A 12,466-nucleotide genomic window follows, 5' to 3' on the forward strand; every position below is an offset into this window, starting at 1 on the left:
GTCATCTCCACTATCAATCAAAAATTCCAATTGATACAAATAACTGAAAAAGTATTGCAGAAAGATATGAGACAAATGCAAAACAGATTTCATCTCATATACAAGGCAAAACAGATGCAATTAATTCAAACCAAGCTTGAAGAAAGTCGAACCCAGAAATCAAAGAGAGAAAGACAAGGAGCTTTTCATCAACAGCAGCTTCGTCAGCAACGAACCCACCTCTGTTCTTCATGTGAGAAGAAGCCCGAGCTCACCCACTTCAGCATCCACTCTCTCCTCCTCCTCAAACGCGGCGGTGGCAATCCAACTTCTAACCAAGATCAAAACTTGACCACTCAAATCACAATCAAACAACAAAACCAAATCACACATTGCACAAGAACTTGCCGGAGAATCGAGGTGCCGGCCTCGAAGAACTCGCCGGAGATGTTGCTACAAATCGAGAAGCAAAACGCCGCCGTATTTCCAGACTCAATCTGAGCGAAAGCCATCAAGTCCCAGCCGGCTGCGTTTCAATCTGGGTTTTTGATCAAGAAGATTGATATGGGTCTCGATCTTCAAGTGCTTCTGCAAAAACACCAAAGTCTACAAATTTGTAAAATCTGGCAATCTCCTGCCTGGTAATTTTTCTACTTCTCTGTCCTTTCCTTGCATCCATGTTCTTCGTCTCACCAATTCGAAGCTGTCGGCGTTGAGGATTCGGAGGTTGAGCTTGAAGGAGGTAGGATCGATGGAGATAAGGTCGAAGCTAGGCGGGTTCCTTGGGCTTCGAGGGGAGGTGAGATCGATCAGTGGCTTAGAGTTTGGGGCGGCGAGATTTGAGGGTGGAGAGATTTGAGGGGTTGAGATAGAGAAGTCACGATAAGTGAAAGAAAAAAATAAAAAAAAAACAGAGAAAAAAAAAAGAAATTAAGGAAAAAAAAAAGGAATGTAAGGGTATAATAGACTTTTTGATGCAGACGAATTGCCACGTCAGCAACATAACGGTGTTTTTTTACGGAGAGTAACGGAATGGACCTATTGGTCCAAATTCTGAAAGTACAATGACTAAACATGTGAAATTAGAAAGCTAGGGACTGAAGTGTTTTGTTGTCAAAAGCTCAAGGACTAAACAGTATTTAGTCCATGTTAAAATACTTGAAAATAAAATTAGATCCTATTGCAGAAATCATGGAGTATTAATAGCTCATTGGAGTTCTTTTAAAGGATTTTTTTATATTTTAATATTATTAATTTGTTTTCCTGCCCCAGCAAACTTAAATTTCTGGCTCCGCCACTGATCGCTGTACACTTCAGTATAGGTGAGGTTATGCTTTTCAGCATAAGTCAGTACAGTCTTGGGACTAGCCAACCTACTGTTGGTAATAGGTCCCAACTCTAACTGAGGGCTGCTGGCTTCCACAAAGAGCCTGAACCTGCACAACACCCCCCTCCAATAGCAACTATAAGCATGGGAAACGTTAGCATTTGCAGCATTCCCTGGCAACTGAGATGGGAGGTCCGCAATTCTGCCAGCAAAATCAAATACACATTTAAGCTCCATAGGAGAACAATTCCAAATCTTCGAGTTAAGAGAGCAACGAGGAGGCGAGGGAATATCCTGAAGGTAACCAAGTTGCCGCATCACTCTATCAGGAGAATAAACAACAGTGAAAAGATCCAAGTCCTCCTTATCCTCACTGATGGATGGGATAAAATTTTTGCGAATAGTCAAGTAGAGCTCAACACGACCAAGAGCCGTAGCGCACTACTCTTCTCTACCAGAAAATGAAAAGGTCTCAAACTTAGAAGGCTGGAGATAGGGCTGCCAAATGAAATTACTTACATCATCTAACATACTCGGGGCAAACACTGTCTTATGTTGCTTCCTTTTGAACCAGCGACACAGCATAGGAAGTACCGATGACAAATATTCAGTCTGTGCTTGCTTGCTGCCTTCCTTATCGTTGTTGTACAATTCCAAGGACAGACCCACGGTCAGGGGTTCCACCTTTAACCCTTTGAACCGTTCCCAGATGAATACTTGCAGAAAGGTGGTAGAAACTAAAGTAGTAACTCCACACACACCCAACACTCTCTAACTCATCAATAACGATGTAGTCAAGCAGACGATAGACATGTCCAAGAAACATCGGTCGTAAAGGAAACCTATTGTCGGCTGCTATTGCAATTGCCAAGGGAAACACACGCTCTTCAACATACTCATAAGAGAACACAATGAAGACAAATTTGAAACCTCCAGAGATAGTACCGTCTTCATTGAGTTCTCTTATGAGTATGTTGAAGAGCGCGTGTTTCCCTTGGCAATTGCAATAGCAGCCGGCAATAGGTTTCCTTTAGGACTGATGTTTCTCGGACATGTCTATCGTCTGCTTGACTACATCGTTATTGATGAGTTAGAGAGTGTTGGTCAGTGTGGAGTTACTACTTTGGTTTTTACCACCTTTCTGCAAGTATTCATCTGGGAACGGTTCAAAGGGTTAAAGGTGGAACCCCTGACCGTGGGTCTGTCCTTGGAATTGTATAACAACGATAAGGAAGGCAGCACGTAAGCACAAACTGAATATTTACCGCCGGTACTTCCTCTGCTGTGTCGCTGGTTCAAAAGAAAGCAAGATAAGACAGTGTTTGCCTCGAGTATGTTGGATGATGTAAGTAATTTCATTTGGCAGCCCTATCTCCAGCCTTCTAAGTTTGAGACCTTTTCATTTTCTGGTAGAGAAGAGTAGTGCGCTACGGCTCTTGGTCGTGTTGAGCTCTACTTGACTATTCGCCCAAATTTTATCCCATCCATCAGTGAGGATAAGGAGGACTTGGATCTTTTCACTGTTGTTTATTCTCCTGATAGAGTGATGCGGCAACTTGGTTACCTTCAGGATATTCCCTCGCCTCCTCGTCGCTCTCTTAACTCGAAGATTAGGAATTGTTCTCCTATGGAGCTTAAATGTGTATTTGATTTTGTTGGCAGAATTGCGGACCTCCCATCTCAGTTGCCAGGGAATGCTGCAAATGCTAACGTTTCCCATGCTTATAGTTGCTATTGGAGGGGGTGTTGTGCAGGTTCAGGCTCTTTGTGGAAGCCAGCAGCCCAGTTAGAGTTGGGACCTATTACCAACAGTAGGTTGGCTAGTCCCAAGACTGTACTGACTTATGCTGAAAAGCATAACCTCACCTATACTGAAGTGTACAGCGATGGTACTAGAAAGATTGTCGGTTATTTAAAAGGTTTTGAAGCTAAGAGTGAGAAGAAAGAAGGAAGAAAACATGACAAGAAGGCAAGTGACAAGGGTAATGTGAAGGAACAATACATCCAAAAACCTATTCGGCGCTTCAAGCCCAAAGTGGATTTTGATAAGTTCATGCATACGACACCAAGGGCTATTAAGGGACAAGCCATGATTGACATGATCACTCTCTTCCTAGAAGAAGAAGGATTAGATTTTTCTCATGATATACTCGAAGAATTACCTGGAATGACAGCAGTGGTTGAAGAAGAAGAACCTTGGACCCTTCACTTCGTCGGGTCAGCCACGGCTAATGGAGGAGGAGCTGGAGTTGTACTTATGGACCCTAAGGGGCATGCTAAACCTCTTTCATTCAAGCTAAACTTCTCGTGCACCAATAATGTGGCAGAGTATGAAGCATTTGCTATCACGTGAACTGCTGTGTCATGACCAACCCTGTCATTACTCTCACCGACATTCGAAGGATGATTCTGCTCCTAAAAAAAAAAAAGAGGGAGGAAATCATAAGAAAAGGGGTTGACTGAACCAGTAATTGGAAGCCTTATAATGTTGAAGACGTCCTCCAAAGTAGGGGTAAACTCTCCCCACTCACAGACAAAAGTATGTGTATGAGGATTCCACCTCTGTACCACATGGCGAAGAGACTCCACATCCCTGTTAATGTCACATCGAGCAGAGATGAATACAGAAGATAGGACAGCAGCCTCTGAAAGTCTAATTCTCGTGGCCTCGTCATTTAGCTTATTGTCAACCCACTGCGGCCACCCTGTAACCAAACCACACGAATACTCAAAGTTTATGGGGGCTGCCGGATAATCCCCCCTCTCAATCAGCAACCTGGAAATCTGCTTAAGACTGACATCTTTGGAGGTTTCAAAATTGCCTCTAAACTGACCCCTTTTAAGACCATCTTCAAACACAAAATGATGATCGACCAGACTAGATACCTCGAGAGCCATGGTGTGTTAGGAAGATACAAGGACCTGCATATACAATGAGATATTTCTTAAAAAAAAAAAGAAGGGAGGCCAAGCCCTTGAATCACAGCACTCTATTCACAAGCAATCAAGTTGAACCAGTTAACTATTGCATGCTAAGCAAGAAACCAAGCAAAATTAAAACCGTAAAACCAACATGGTTAATCCAAGCTAACAGTCGCAATTTACATGATGAACTAAACTATATGATACCAAGCTACATCATGTTCCATTGCAATCACAGCAGTAAAACTCCACACATAATGCAAAAAAAAAAAGAGGGAATCCAGGCCACTCCATGCTCAACAAATTCATAATCACACGCCAAGCAAAGGGCTAAGCTAAAATTGAAACTATTGAATCCACATAGCCCAACCAAGCTAATAAACACATCTTACATGATGAACCAAGCAAACTAACAGCAAGCTCCATCATGTTTAATCACAATCACAGCAATTTAAAAAAAAAAAAACTCCACGCATAAAGCAAAAGATCGAGCCACTCATGCTGAATTAATCTATTATTACACATTAGGCAGAAAACTAAGCAAAAACCAAGATTATTGAGTGCGTATAGCCAAGCCAAGCCAAGAAAAAAAAAAACAATTTACATAGCCAACGATACTTTTGTGTAGCAACCCCATTGCTGTCACGGCAGTAAAAGAAGAAAAGCAAATCGGGATGTGTTATGAGGCTAGGGAATGAGAAGAGATACTCACGGGCTATGTACCTTTCAAAACACGTGATAGCGAATCAATCACAATAGCAAAATTGATCACAGTAGCAGGCCAATCACGACAGGGGGTCAGTATAGTTGAAACGATGAGCAGTTACGGCGGCAAAATTGGTGACACCAGAATAGAGTACGCGATATGCAACGGTCAATCACAGCAGTGAATCAAACGACAAGCAGCGGCATAGACAAATTGGTATCGTGTGAACCAATATAAGGCTACAATAACAGCAGATATCGAATCAAAAAAAAAAAAAAAGGACAGTGATGATAGAGGACGGAGATGATTACACTAAGCAAAAGAGGATGCAATCCGACAAGCCTACCAAGCGCAAAAGAAATCGCAAGTTGGCTCTACAACGAGCCCGACGCACTCGATCTGTTCCGTAAGAGAGTAAGGGAGTGGGAATGGAGTCTCTCAAGCCAAAAAAATTTGAAAGGAGATGAGCCTTCTTTCCTTAGATCGAGGGTCTGACTTTTGAGAAGAAAGGTGTCTTGTGCAAATCAAAATATGGAAGAAAACGAAGAGAAAAGAAGAAGACTTTACACGCCAATGCCGTTTTCCTAGAAGGAAAGTAACTGAAAAGTAGGACTCCTCTCTTCAAACTAGGAGTCCAATGATGATGAGGATCTGTTGTCACGTGGGAAGCTTGATAAGTCATGGGTCGTATTAGTAAGATACGCAGGATGACGCAACTAAGAAAAAAAAAAAAAGTTATATACAATCACTCAACAAGTCTCCGAATTTTTGATTATGTAGCCCGTAACACGGTCACACGACCTACATAATCAAGGGGGCTAATGTTGATACCCAAATTTCCACAAGTTCAAATTTAAAGAGTGACAAGCAAAGGGGACGAGTCATCAACCTCGTGACCTAATTAGGCCTTCAAGCAAGCCCATGCCACTTCATGTCAAAAGGAGGCCCTCTAATTAGTAAGAGATATGACAAGCCCGAACACTCAAATGACTAACATGCATTTTTAAAGAAGTCGACACGCTTATTTACCATGCGATACATGTAGACCAAAGCTACGTTTTGGGGCTTATACGGAAGGGTGTGGTGTGGAAGGTAACGGATTATGCGAGGCCTATTGTTAAGATAAGTCCCATCGACAATTTTGGGCTTGGGGACCAAAATTCATGCTTGAGGGGTTAAAATCTTAACAAAGGCAAGTAGAGAGATGAGAGCAGGCCCAACAAAAACGTGAAGCCCACTAGAGTTATTTCCTTACCCAAAGTCCATTACAACAGCCTCTAGCCCAAAACCCGTGGAAACCATCTTCTTCCCCAAACCAGAAATATCACTCTATCAAGGTTGTTGTTGGGATTAGTGCTTCACCATTTTTGGCAAGAACCCAGAATCTATGGAGAAGCTTTCTGATTCATATACCAGTAATCCTGCTTCAATTTCCAACAGCCCTCAAACTTTGTGATAACAATTTACAATAGCAGAAAATAATTGGAATCCCTCAAAGATCACAGCAACACATAATCTGGGATCTTCACCGCCCTATGCCTGTACCACCGACCTTCACCCTCATAGCTAGAACCAGCTTTCACCATTTTGGTTTCATGGAGAAAACAAAAGTTGAAAGCTTTAGGATTATCCCACCAAGATTAAGAATACCACTTCAAAACCCCCGATTCTTAGCACGAATCTTCCCCGCCTATCTCCACTATAAAAAGCGGGTTCATCACCGTTGGAAGCAGACCACAACGACCCAAAACATCAAGCAAGAGATCAAGCTTTATCTCTGAATCCATAGACATCAATTCCCCAGTCAATCTTAACCCAAAACCCATAAATCATGCCATTGCTGGAACTCTCTCTCTCTCTACTAAACTCCCAAGCATCTAGCTCCCACACCATATCAACCTATAAGTCCTGTTCTCGAGAAATCAAGCTCTAATTGCTGCTGTTATCATCTAGCTGGTTACAACGAAGTTGTTCTCAGGTCTAACCTTTGATCGATTTTGGGCCTAGTCTCGCTTAATCAAGAGGGTTTTGATGCCGAAAGTCCAAAACACAAAAATCACCCTTACACCCTCCTAATTGTAGCACCCTGGAGACCACTGGGATTTCACAAGATAATGTCCCTGTGTTGGTAAGTTCACTGATTCATAGAGATGCTCACAATTGGGTTTTGGATAGAATTCTTCATCTCATCCAACCTAGTGAAGTTAATAAGATTTTGTCTATTTCCATTGGTGATGGGGAGGGCTGAGATCGGTTAATTTGGCATTGGAACAAGGATGGAAACTATACAGTAAGTTCAGGTTATCACTGGATTCATCAAACTCATATAGTTTCTCACAACCAATCTAGTGGCTCTTCACATTTGATGAATAAGAAAGCCTAGAAAGTTTTGTGGAAGTTACATACCCTTCTAAAGATAAAGCTTTTCTTATGGAGAGTATTGAATGAAGAAGCACTTACTGTGCATAATATAAATCCTCTATGTCCTATTTGTGGGGATGCTGAGAACTTGGATCTTTCTTTGTCCTTGGGTTGAAGTGGTATGGTTCGGCTCTCCTTTAGCTCTAGGCCTCAAAGTCGACAAGCAACACATATTACTACCTTTGATTAATTGCTACAAAATATAGCTACAACATCGTCCAATAAAAGTGATAAAAAGAGAGTTCTTACCATTATCAGCTTCTTATTTTGGACCTATTTGGAAGGATAGGTATCATTACCATTATCAGCTACAACACCATTACCATTATCCTCTCTCTCTAAAACCTAGAGAGAGAAACCCGATCTGAAATTCAAGTCCCCTCCTCCCCCATTCTCTCACCCAGTTCTTGATCCATTCGGATCTAGATCGTGGGCTGAAGAGCTGGGGGAGGTCTCCTGCTCGGGCTTTGACTCTGTCTACTTTCATCTCTAATGTTCATCTCCTTTCTCTAGCTTTACCAGCTTCTTCTCACCTTTGTGGTGATTTTGTACCCTCTGTGCTGTTTATCCTGGCAATGTCCATCACATGAGGACTTTGTTCCTCGATTTCTCTTTTCTTTTCTTCTCACTGTCAATCAATCCTACACGTTTCCAGGTCAAAAATCAATCAATCCCACAACAAATCTCCGCTCTCTACCCATAACCTCCAAGGGGCTTCTTATGGCTGCAATTACAAAGTGCAAGTCACTTACCTAGGCGAGTATGAGTGCTCATGCATGTGTTTTTCACCCCTCATTCTCCATTGTTACTGTTATTGTTCTGGTTCTATGCTCTGGATCTCAAATCCTGTTCGGCAGCCATGTTTTCTTCTTGGTCTCGATGGTGGAGAAATGGAGTTTGTTGTGAGGGATTTCATCCCTTTGGTTGCTGGTTCTCTTTTGATTTGTATATTAGGATTTGAATGACAATGGTTTTTCAGTACGAAACTTTTGGTTGTTCTATTTCCAGCGATACCTCGGTGATAGTGCGCGACTGGCAGCGAGAGTTGGACGGCAATAGCTAGGGTTTCAGTGGTCCAACAGCGAGAGTTGGACGGAAATAGCTACCATCCGAAACTAAGATTCGCTTAGAGTAATAAGATTTATAATTGTAGAAGGGTTGAATGAGAATTTAGAGATGAAACTCGCCGTCATCTCCTTAATACTAGACATTGGAGAAGGTGCTTCTCGTGAAAACCCTAGAGTGTCCCAGCAAACATCTTAAGAACCTTGTTTCGAGTTTATAAGAATAGCTAAATCTGAACTAACTCTACCTTTTTTAAATCTCAAGGAGATAGAGTGAATCAAACGTCAAATTTTATTGGAGAAAAGCTTAATTAAAAAAAAAAGATGTATCGTGGGCTTCTTGCTTACGACTGAAATCATAGTGGGCATCGACCAAAATTACAATTGTAGTGGGCTTGAATCGAACCAAGTCTGCAGACTACGAGGGCATTTTCGTAAATCCATTCGTGTTAATTCATTAAAGCCGAAGCTCGCCAACGCCTTCGCCACTTCAAAAGCAAAAACCCTAGTGTGTGCCTCTGCTCTCCAAACTCTCCCAACCCCGCCGCCCCCCATCTTTTGCTCTCAGTAGTCTCAGGTAAAAATCTACTCTCCACCCATCTCCACAAAATGCACGAATCGATTAATAACAGCTGACCCATCACGATTTCTGACTCTGAATTTGATTCTCTTGTGCTTTCAGATCTAAAAGAAGCGGAAAAATGGTGAGAGTCAGCGTTTTGAACGATGCTCTGAAGAGCATGTACAACGCCGAGAAGAGGGGCAAGAGACAGGTCATGATCAGGCCTTCGTCCAAGGTCATCATCAAGTTCCTTATCGTTATGCAGAAGCACGGTTCGTAATTTCTTCACTCCTTTTTTTATTTTGAAAAAGAAAGCTTGAATCTTTATATCATGTGTACTTTTTGGAGTTATGTGTTATGCTGATCGAACTATAAGATTATTGGGTCTGGAATTGCTTAGTTATCTGATTACTGGGTCTGAAATTGTTTGGTTAGATGATTTATTGGGTCTGAGATTAGCTAGTTATCTGATTATGGGTTCTGTAGCTGGCTATTATGTGATTAATGGGTCTGGAATTGTTTGGTTGTATGATAATTGGGTTTGAAATTTTGCAGGTTATATTGGAGAGTTTGAGTATGTTGATGACCATAGATCTGGAAAGATTGTGGTTGAACTCAATGGGAGGCTGAACAAGTGTGGGGTTATCAGTCCTCGCTTTGATGTTGGTGTCAAGGAGATTGAAGGCTGGACTGCTAGACTTCTTCCGTCAAGACAGGTTTGCCCTTGTTAACTCATCAGTGTATTAGATGTTAGGTTGTCATATTGTTGTATATGTTAAATATGGCTTGCCCAGTTGATACAATTTCATTTGCCTTGGTTGTTGCAATATACCGTTTTGAGTTTTTGCTTATAAATGGAGTATACATTTGCAGTTTGGATACATTGTGTTGACAACATCTGCTGGAATCATGGATCACGAGGAAGCTAGGAGAAAGAATGTTGGTGGCAAGGTTCTCGGTTTCTTTTATTGAGCAGAGTATTAAACAGATCTTCGTCTTTTTCAAATTTTGGTTTAGTTTGCTGGGATGATTTCATAGACTTAATTCCCAAGGCTGGTATTGAGAGTTTATTGTACCTGGATATGACTTCTTTGTTTTGCTTGGATTGACCTTCATGTTATTGCACCTTCGATATTAATGTTATTTTGTATTCATCATCAGTAGTCTCTGTTTTGGGTCGATATAAATTAAATGAAAAAACTTCCTTTTGGAATTCTGTTTACAATACACTAATGCAACAAGAGTTGTATTGAATCTTGATTCAAGTTGTGGCTAATTTTTTTTTTACCTATACCATGAACCTCATTTACCGACAGGAAATTGAGATATGCTTAGATGATGTTGGGATAAAATGAAACTGCCCAGCTGCAGTTGTCCCTGTTGTTGAGTAGTATCATTTTATCCCAAACATCATCTAAGCATATCCTGATTTTGTGTCCTTGGATGACGTTCATGTTTTAGGTTGGTTTGCAAGATTCTGTAGAACCCTTTTTCTGTTGGTGTATTGGAATAGATTGTGTTCCTTGAGGAACTTTTCTTTCATTTGATTTTGTATCGAGCAGAGACTTGCATAGTGGTGAACTTATTGTTCTGATTTCTGAAAATGTTTGCTTGGTAATTGAGAATCTCCTGAAACTCCAGGAGTTAATTAATCAGTTCTTTTACACCACATCTTTATATATGTGAAGAAGATACAACTATTGGGTTCTGTTGCTTATGGATCAATGTTCTGCTTCCCTGGGTTAACATTCCGTGCCTGTTATGCGATGCATAATGAGTTAATGACAGTAACTTTAGGCGCAAATATATCCAAATATATGATATAGGTCTATTGTTAGAAGTTGGGGCTGCTAACGGGCAAGGCATAATCCTCGGGACCCTGGTTCTGGGCACTGTTACCCCGGGTTATTAACATTGCCATGTGTATTGATTGGGACAGTGAAAATTACGAATTGCTTACGGACAATAATGTCAATATGCTGAATGCTTTCCACTGGTTGGATACACGCACTGACGGTTTCACTTTGGTTCATGAGCCGTGTTCTGTGTAGCCCCATCATGAATCTGAATGCCGATGACTGCTGATTGAAATCAACTAGTGGAGCAGAAGGAAACATATGAGCTTGCGACTTCAGCTGGCATCAAGAGGGTTGATGACTTCGTAAGATGGGCTACATAACCTGTAAGATGAACAAGACAACGATGTTGATGATACTACGAAGGAGGTGCTAGTCCTGGTATCCATTACGCTGCACAGAAGGGGCTGCCTTGGTTTTCTTATTTTATCAAGGACATTCGTTGGCTTTAGATCCTTAAATTATGATGGATTGAGAATCTAATGCCAAAGCAATATTCAGACTCTACCTACAAGCCTCATCTCCCACATTGAGACCGATTGCTCATTGGCTCTCACTTTCTTGTATGCAAGCATAATAGTCTAGGCTTGATCCATTTGCTGTGAAATCGAATAGCACACTTTTGAAGTCATATCCTGATGATCATCAAGGGCTTGGGCAGGCAATTATGATCTTCCTGAGAAGATTGATTACAGTTATGATGCGACGGTACTGCATATTATCTGGTAAACAAATTTCTTGAACAAGTTTCATGAGGAGTAAGTTGTATCTAGTTTTCTACTTCTATACGACCCATCTGTTAGCATTTTCAATTATAGACTGCAGTGAGGTACTGATGATCCTCCAGAGGCCGTTGAACTGGACGTGGTAGTGCAGACATAATTATTGGTATGCACAAGAACCACTGCTCTGCTGCGATCAGCACTACAGAGCTAGTTCTGCTTCTGTGCCATTAGTAAACCCTCTCCAATTTGCTTTTCAGCTTTTTGCCAACGAGTTGTTTGGTTGAAAACGAAGAACCACTGCTCTGCTGCGATCAGCACTACAGAGCTAGTTCTGCTTCTGTGCCATTAGTAAACCCTCTCCAATTTGCTTTTCAGCTTTTTGCCAACGAGTTGTTTGGTTGAAAACGAAGATTCATTTGCTCAATCTTCATTCCAAAGCAAGTCAAGTCGCATTCCCACTTAATACCTCTAAGTTGATGAATCATGAATAGGCATTTTGGATCACGAAAACTTTGTGAACACCGAAAGAGAGATGAAAATTTGAACTCCGCTGCAATATTGATCACTCGCTTTGGAAGACTAATGAAGGACAAGTTAAGTTTGCATCCCCTTTTATCTGTATGTTAGGGTATAGCACAGCACCATTGCATTAGTCGGTGATAATAACCATTATTAATCATTGTTATTAATCATTGCTAAGAATCCCCCGTTGTCTAAATTCTCTCAAGGTGGGTGCTACGTATTAGAGCGTACGTGAGGTAATTGTTCGAAAATTGATCTGCAATCTTTTCAAAATGTATGCTAATAGGCTTATTGGTCTCCCCCAAAATTACATGTCAACTTCAACTTGATCACTCTTATTTACCCATCCCATAACACCTTTTAAATAGTATAAGATTGCTTA

At 41.2% G+C, this 12,466-nt stretch overlaps 1 protein-coding gene across 1 annotated transcript; it reads left to right on the forward strand.

The window, feature by feature from the left end:
* The first annotated feature begins 8,841 nt into the window (after positions 1 to 8,841).
* LOC133732244 (small ribosomal subunit protein uS8z/uS8w) lies at positions 8,842 to 10,141 on the forward strand. Its single transcript, XM_062159742.1, has 4 exons — positions 8,842 to 8,996; positions 9,102 to 9,253; positions 9,537 to 9,697; positions 9,855 to 10,141. The coding sequence occupies exons 2-4, from the start codon at positions 9,121 to 9,123 to the stop codon at positions 9,951 to 9,953; spliced, it is 393 nt and encodes a 130-aa protein (XP_062015726.1). The 5' UTR covers positions 8,842 to 8,996; positions 9,102 to 9,120; the 3' UTR covers positions 9,954 to 10,141.
* The last annotated feature ends 2,325 nt before the right edge of the window (positions 10,142 to 12,466 follow it).

Source organism: Rosa rugosa, chromosome 2 (genome assembly GCF_958449725.1).
Source record: "Rosa rugosa chromosome 2, drRosRugo1.1, whole genome shotgun sequence".
Taxonomy (NCBI): domain Eukaryota; kingdom Viridiplantae; phylum Streptophyta; class Magnoliopsida; order Rosales; family Rosaceae; genus Rosa; species Rosa rugosa.

Excerpts from the sequence above, each read along its gene's own strand:
- LOC133732244 (XM_062159742.1), top strand. The coding sequence starts at position 9,121 with ATGGTGAGAGTCAGCGTTTTGAACGATGCTCTGAAGAGCATGTACAAC. Across the intron at positions 9,254-9,536 it reads TATCGTTATGCAGAAGCACG|GTTATATTGGAGAGTTTGAG; the intron begins GTTCGTAATTTC and ends GAAATTTTGCAG. Across the intron at positions 9,698-9,854 it reads GACTTCTTCCGTCAAGACAG|TTTGGATACATTGTGTTGAC; the intron begins GTTTGCCCTTGT and ends ATACATTTGCAG.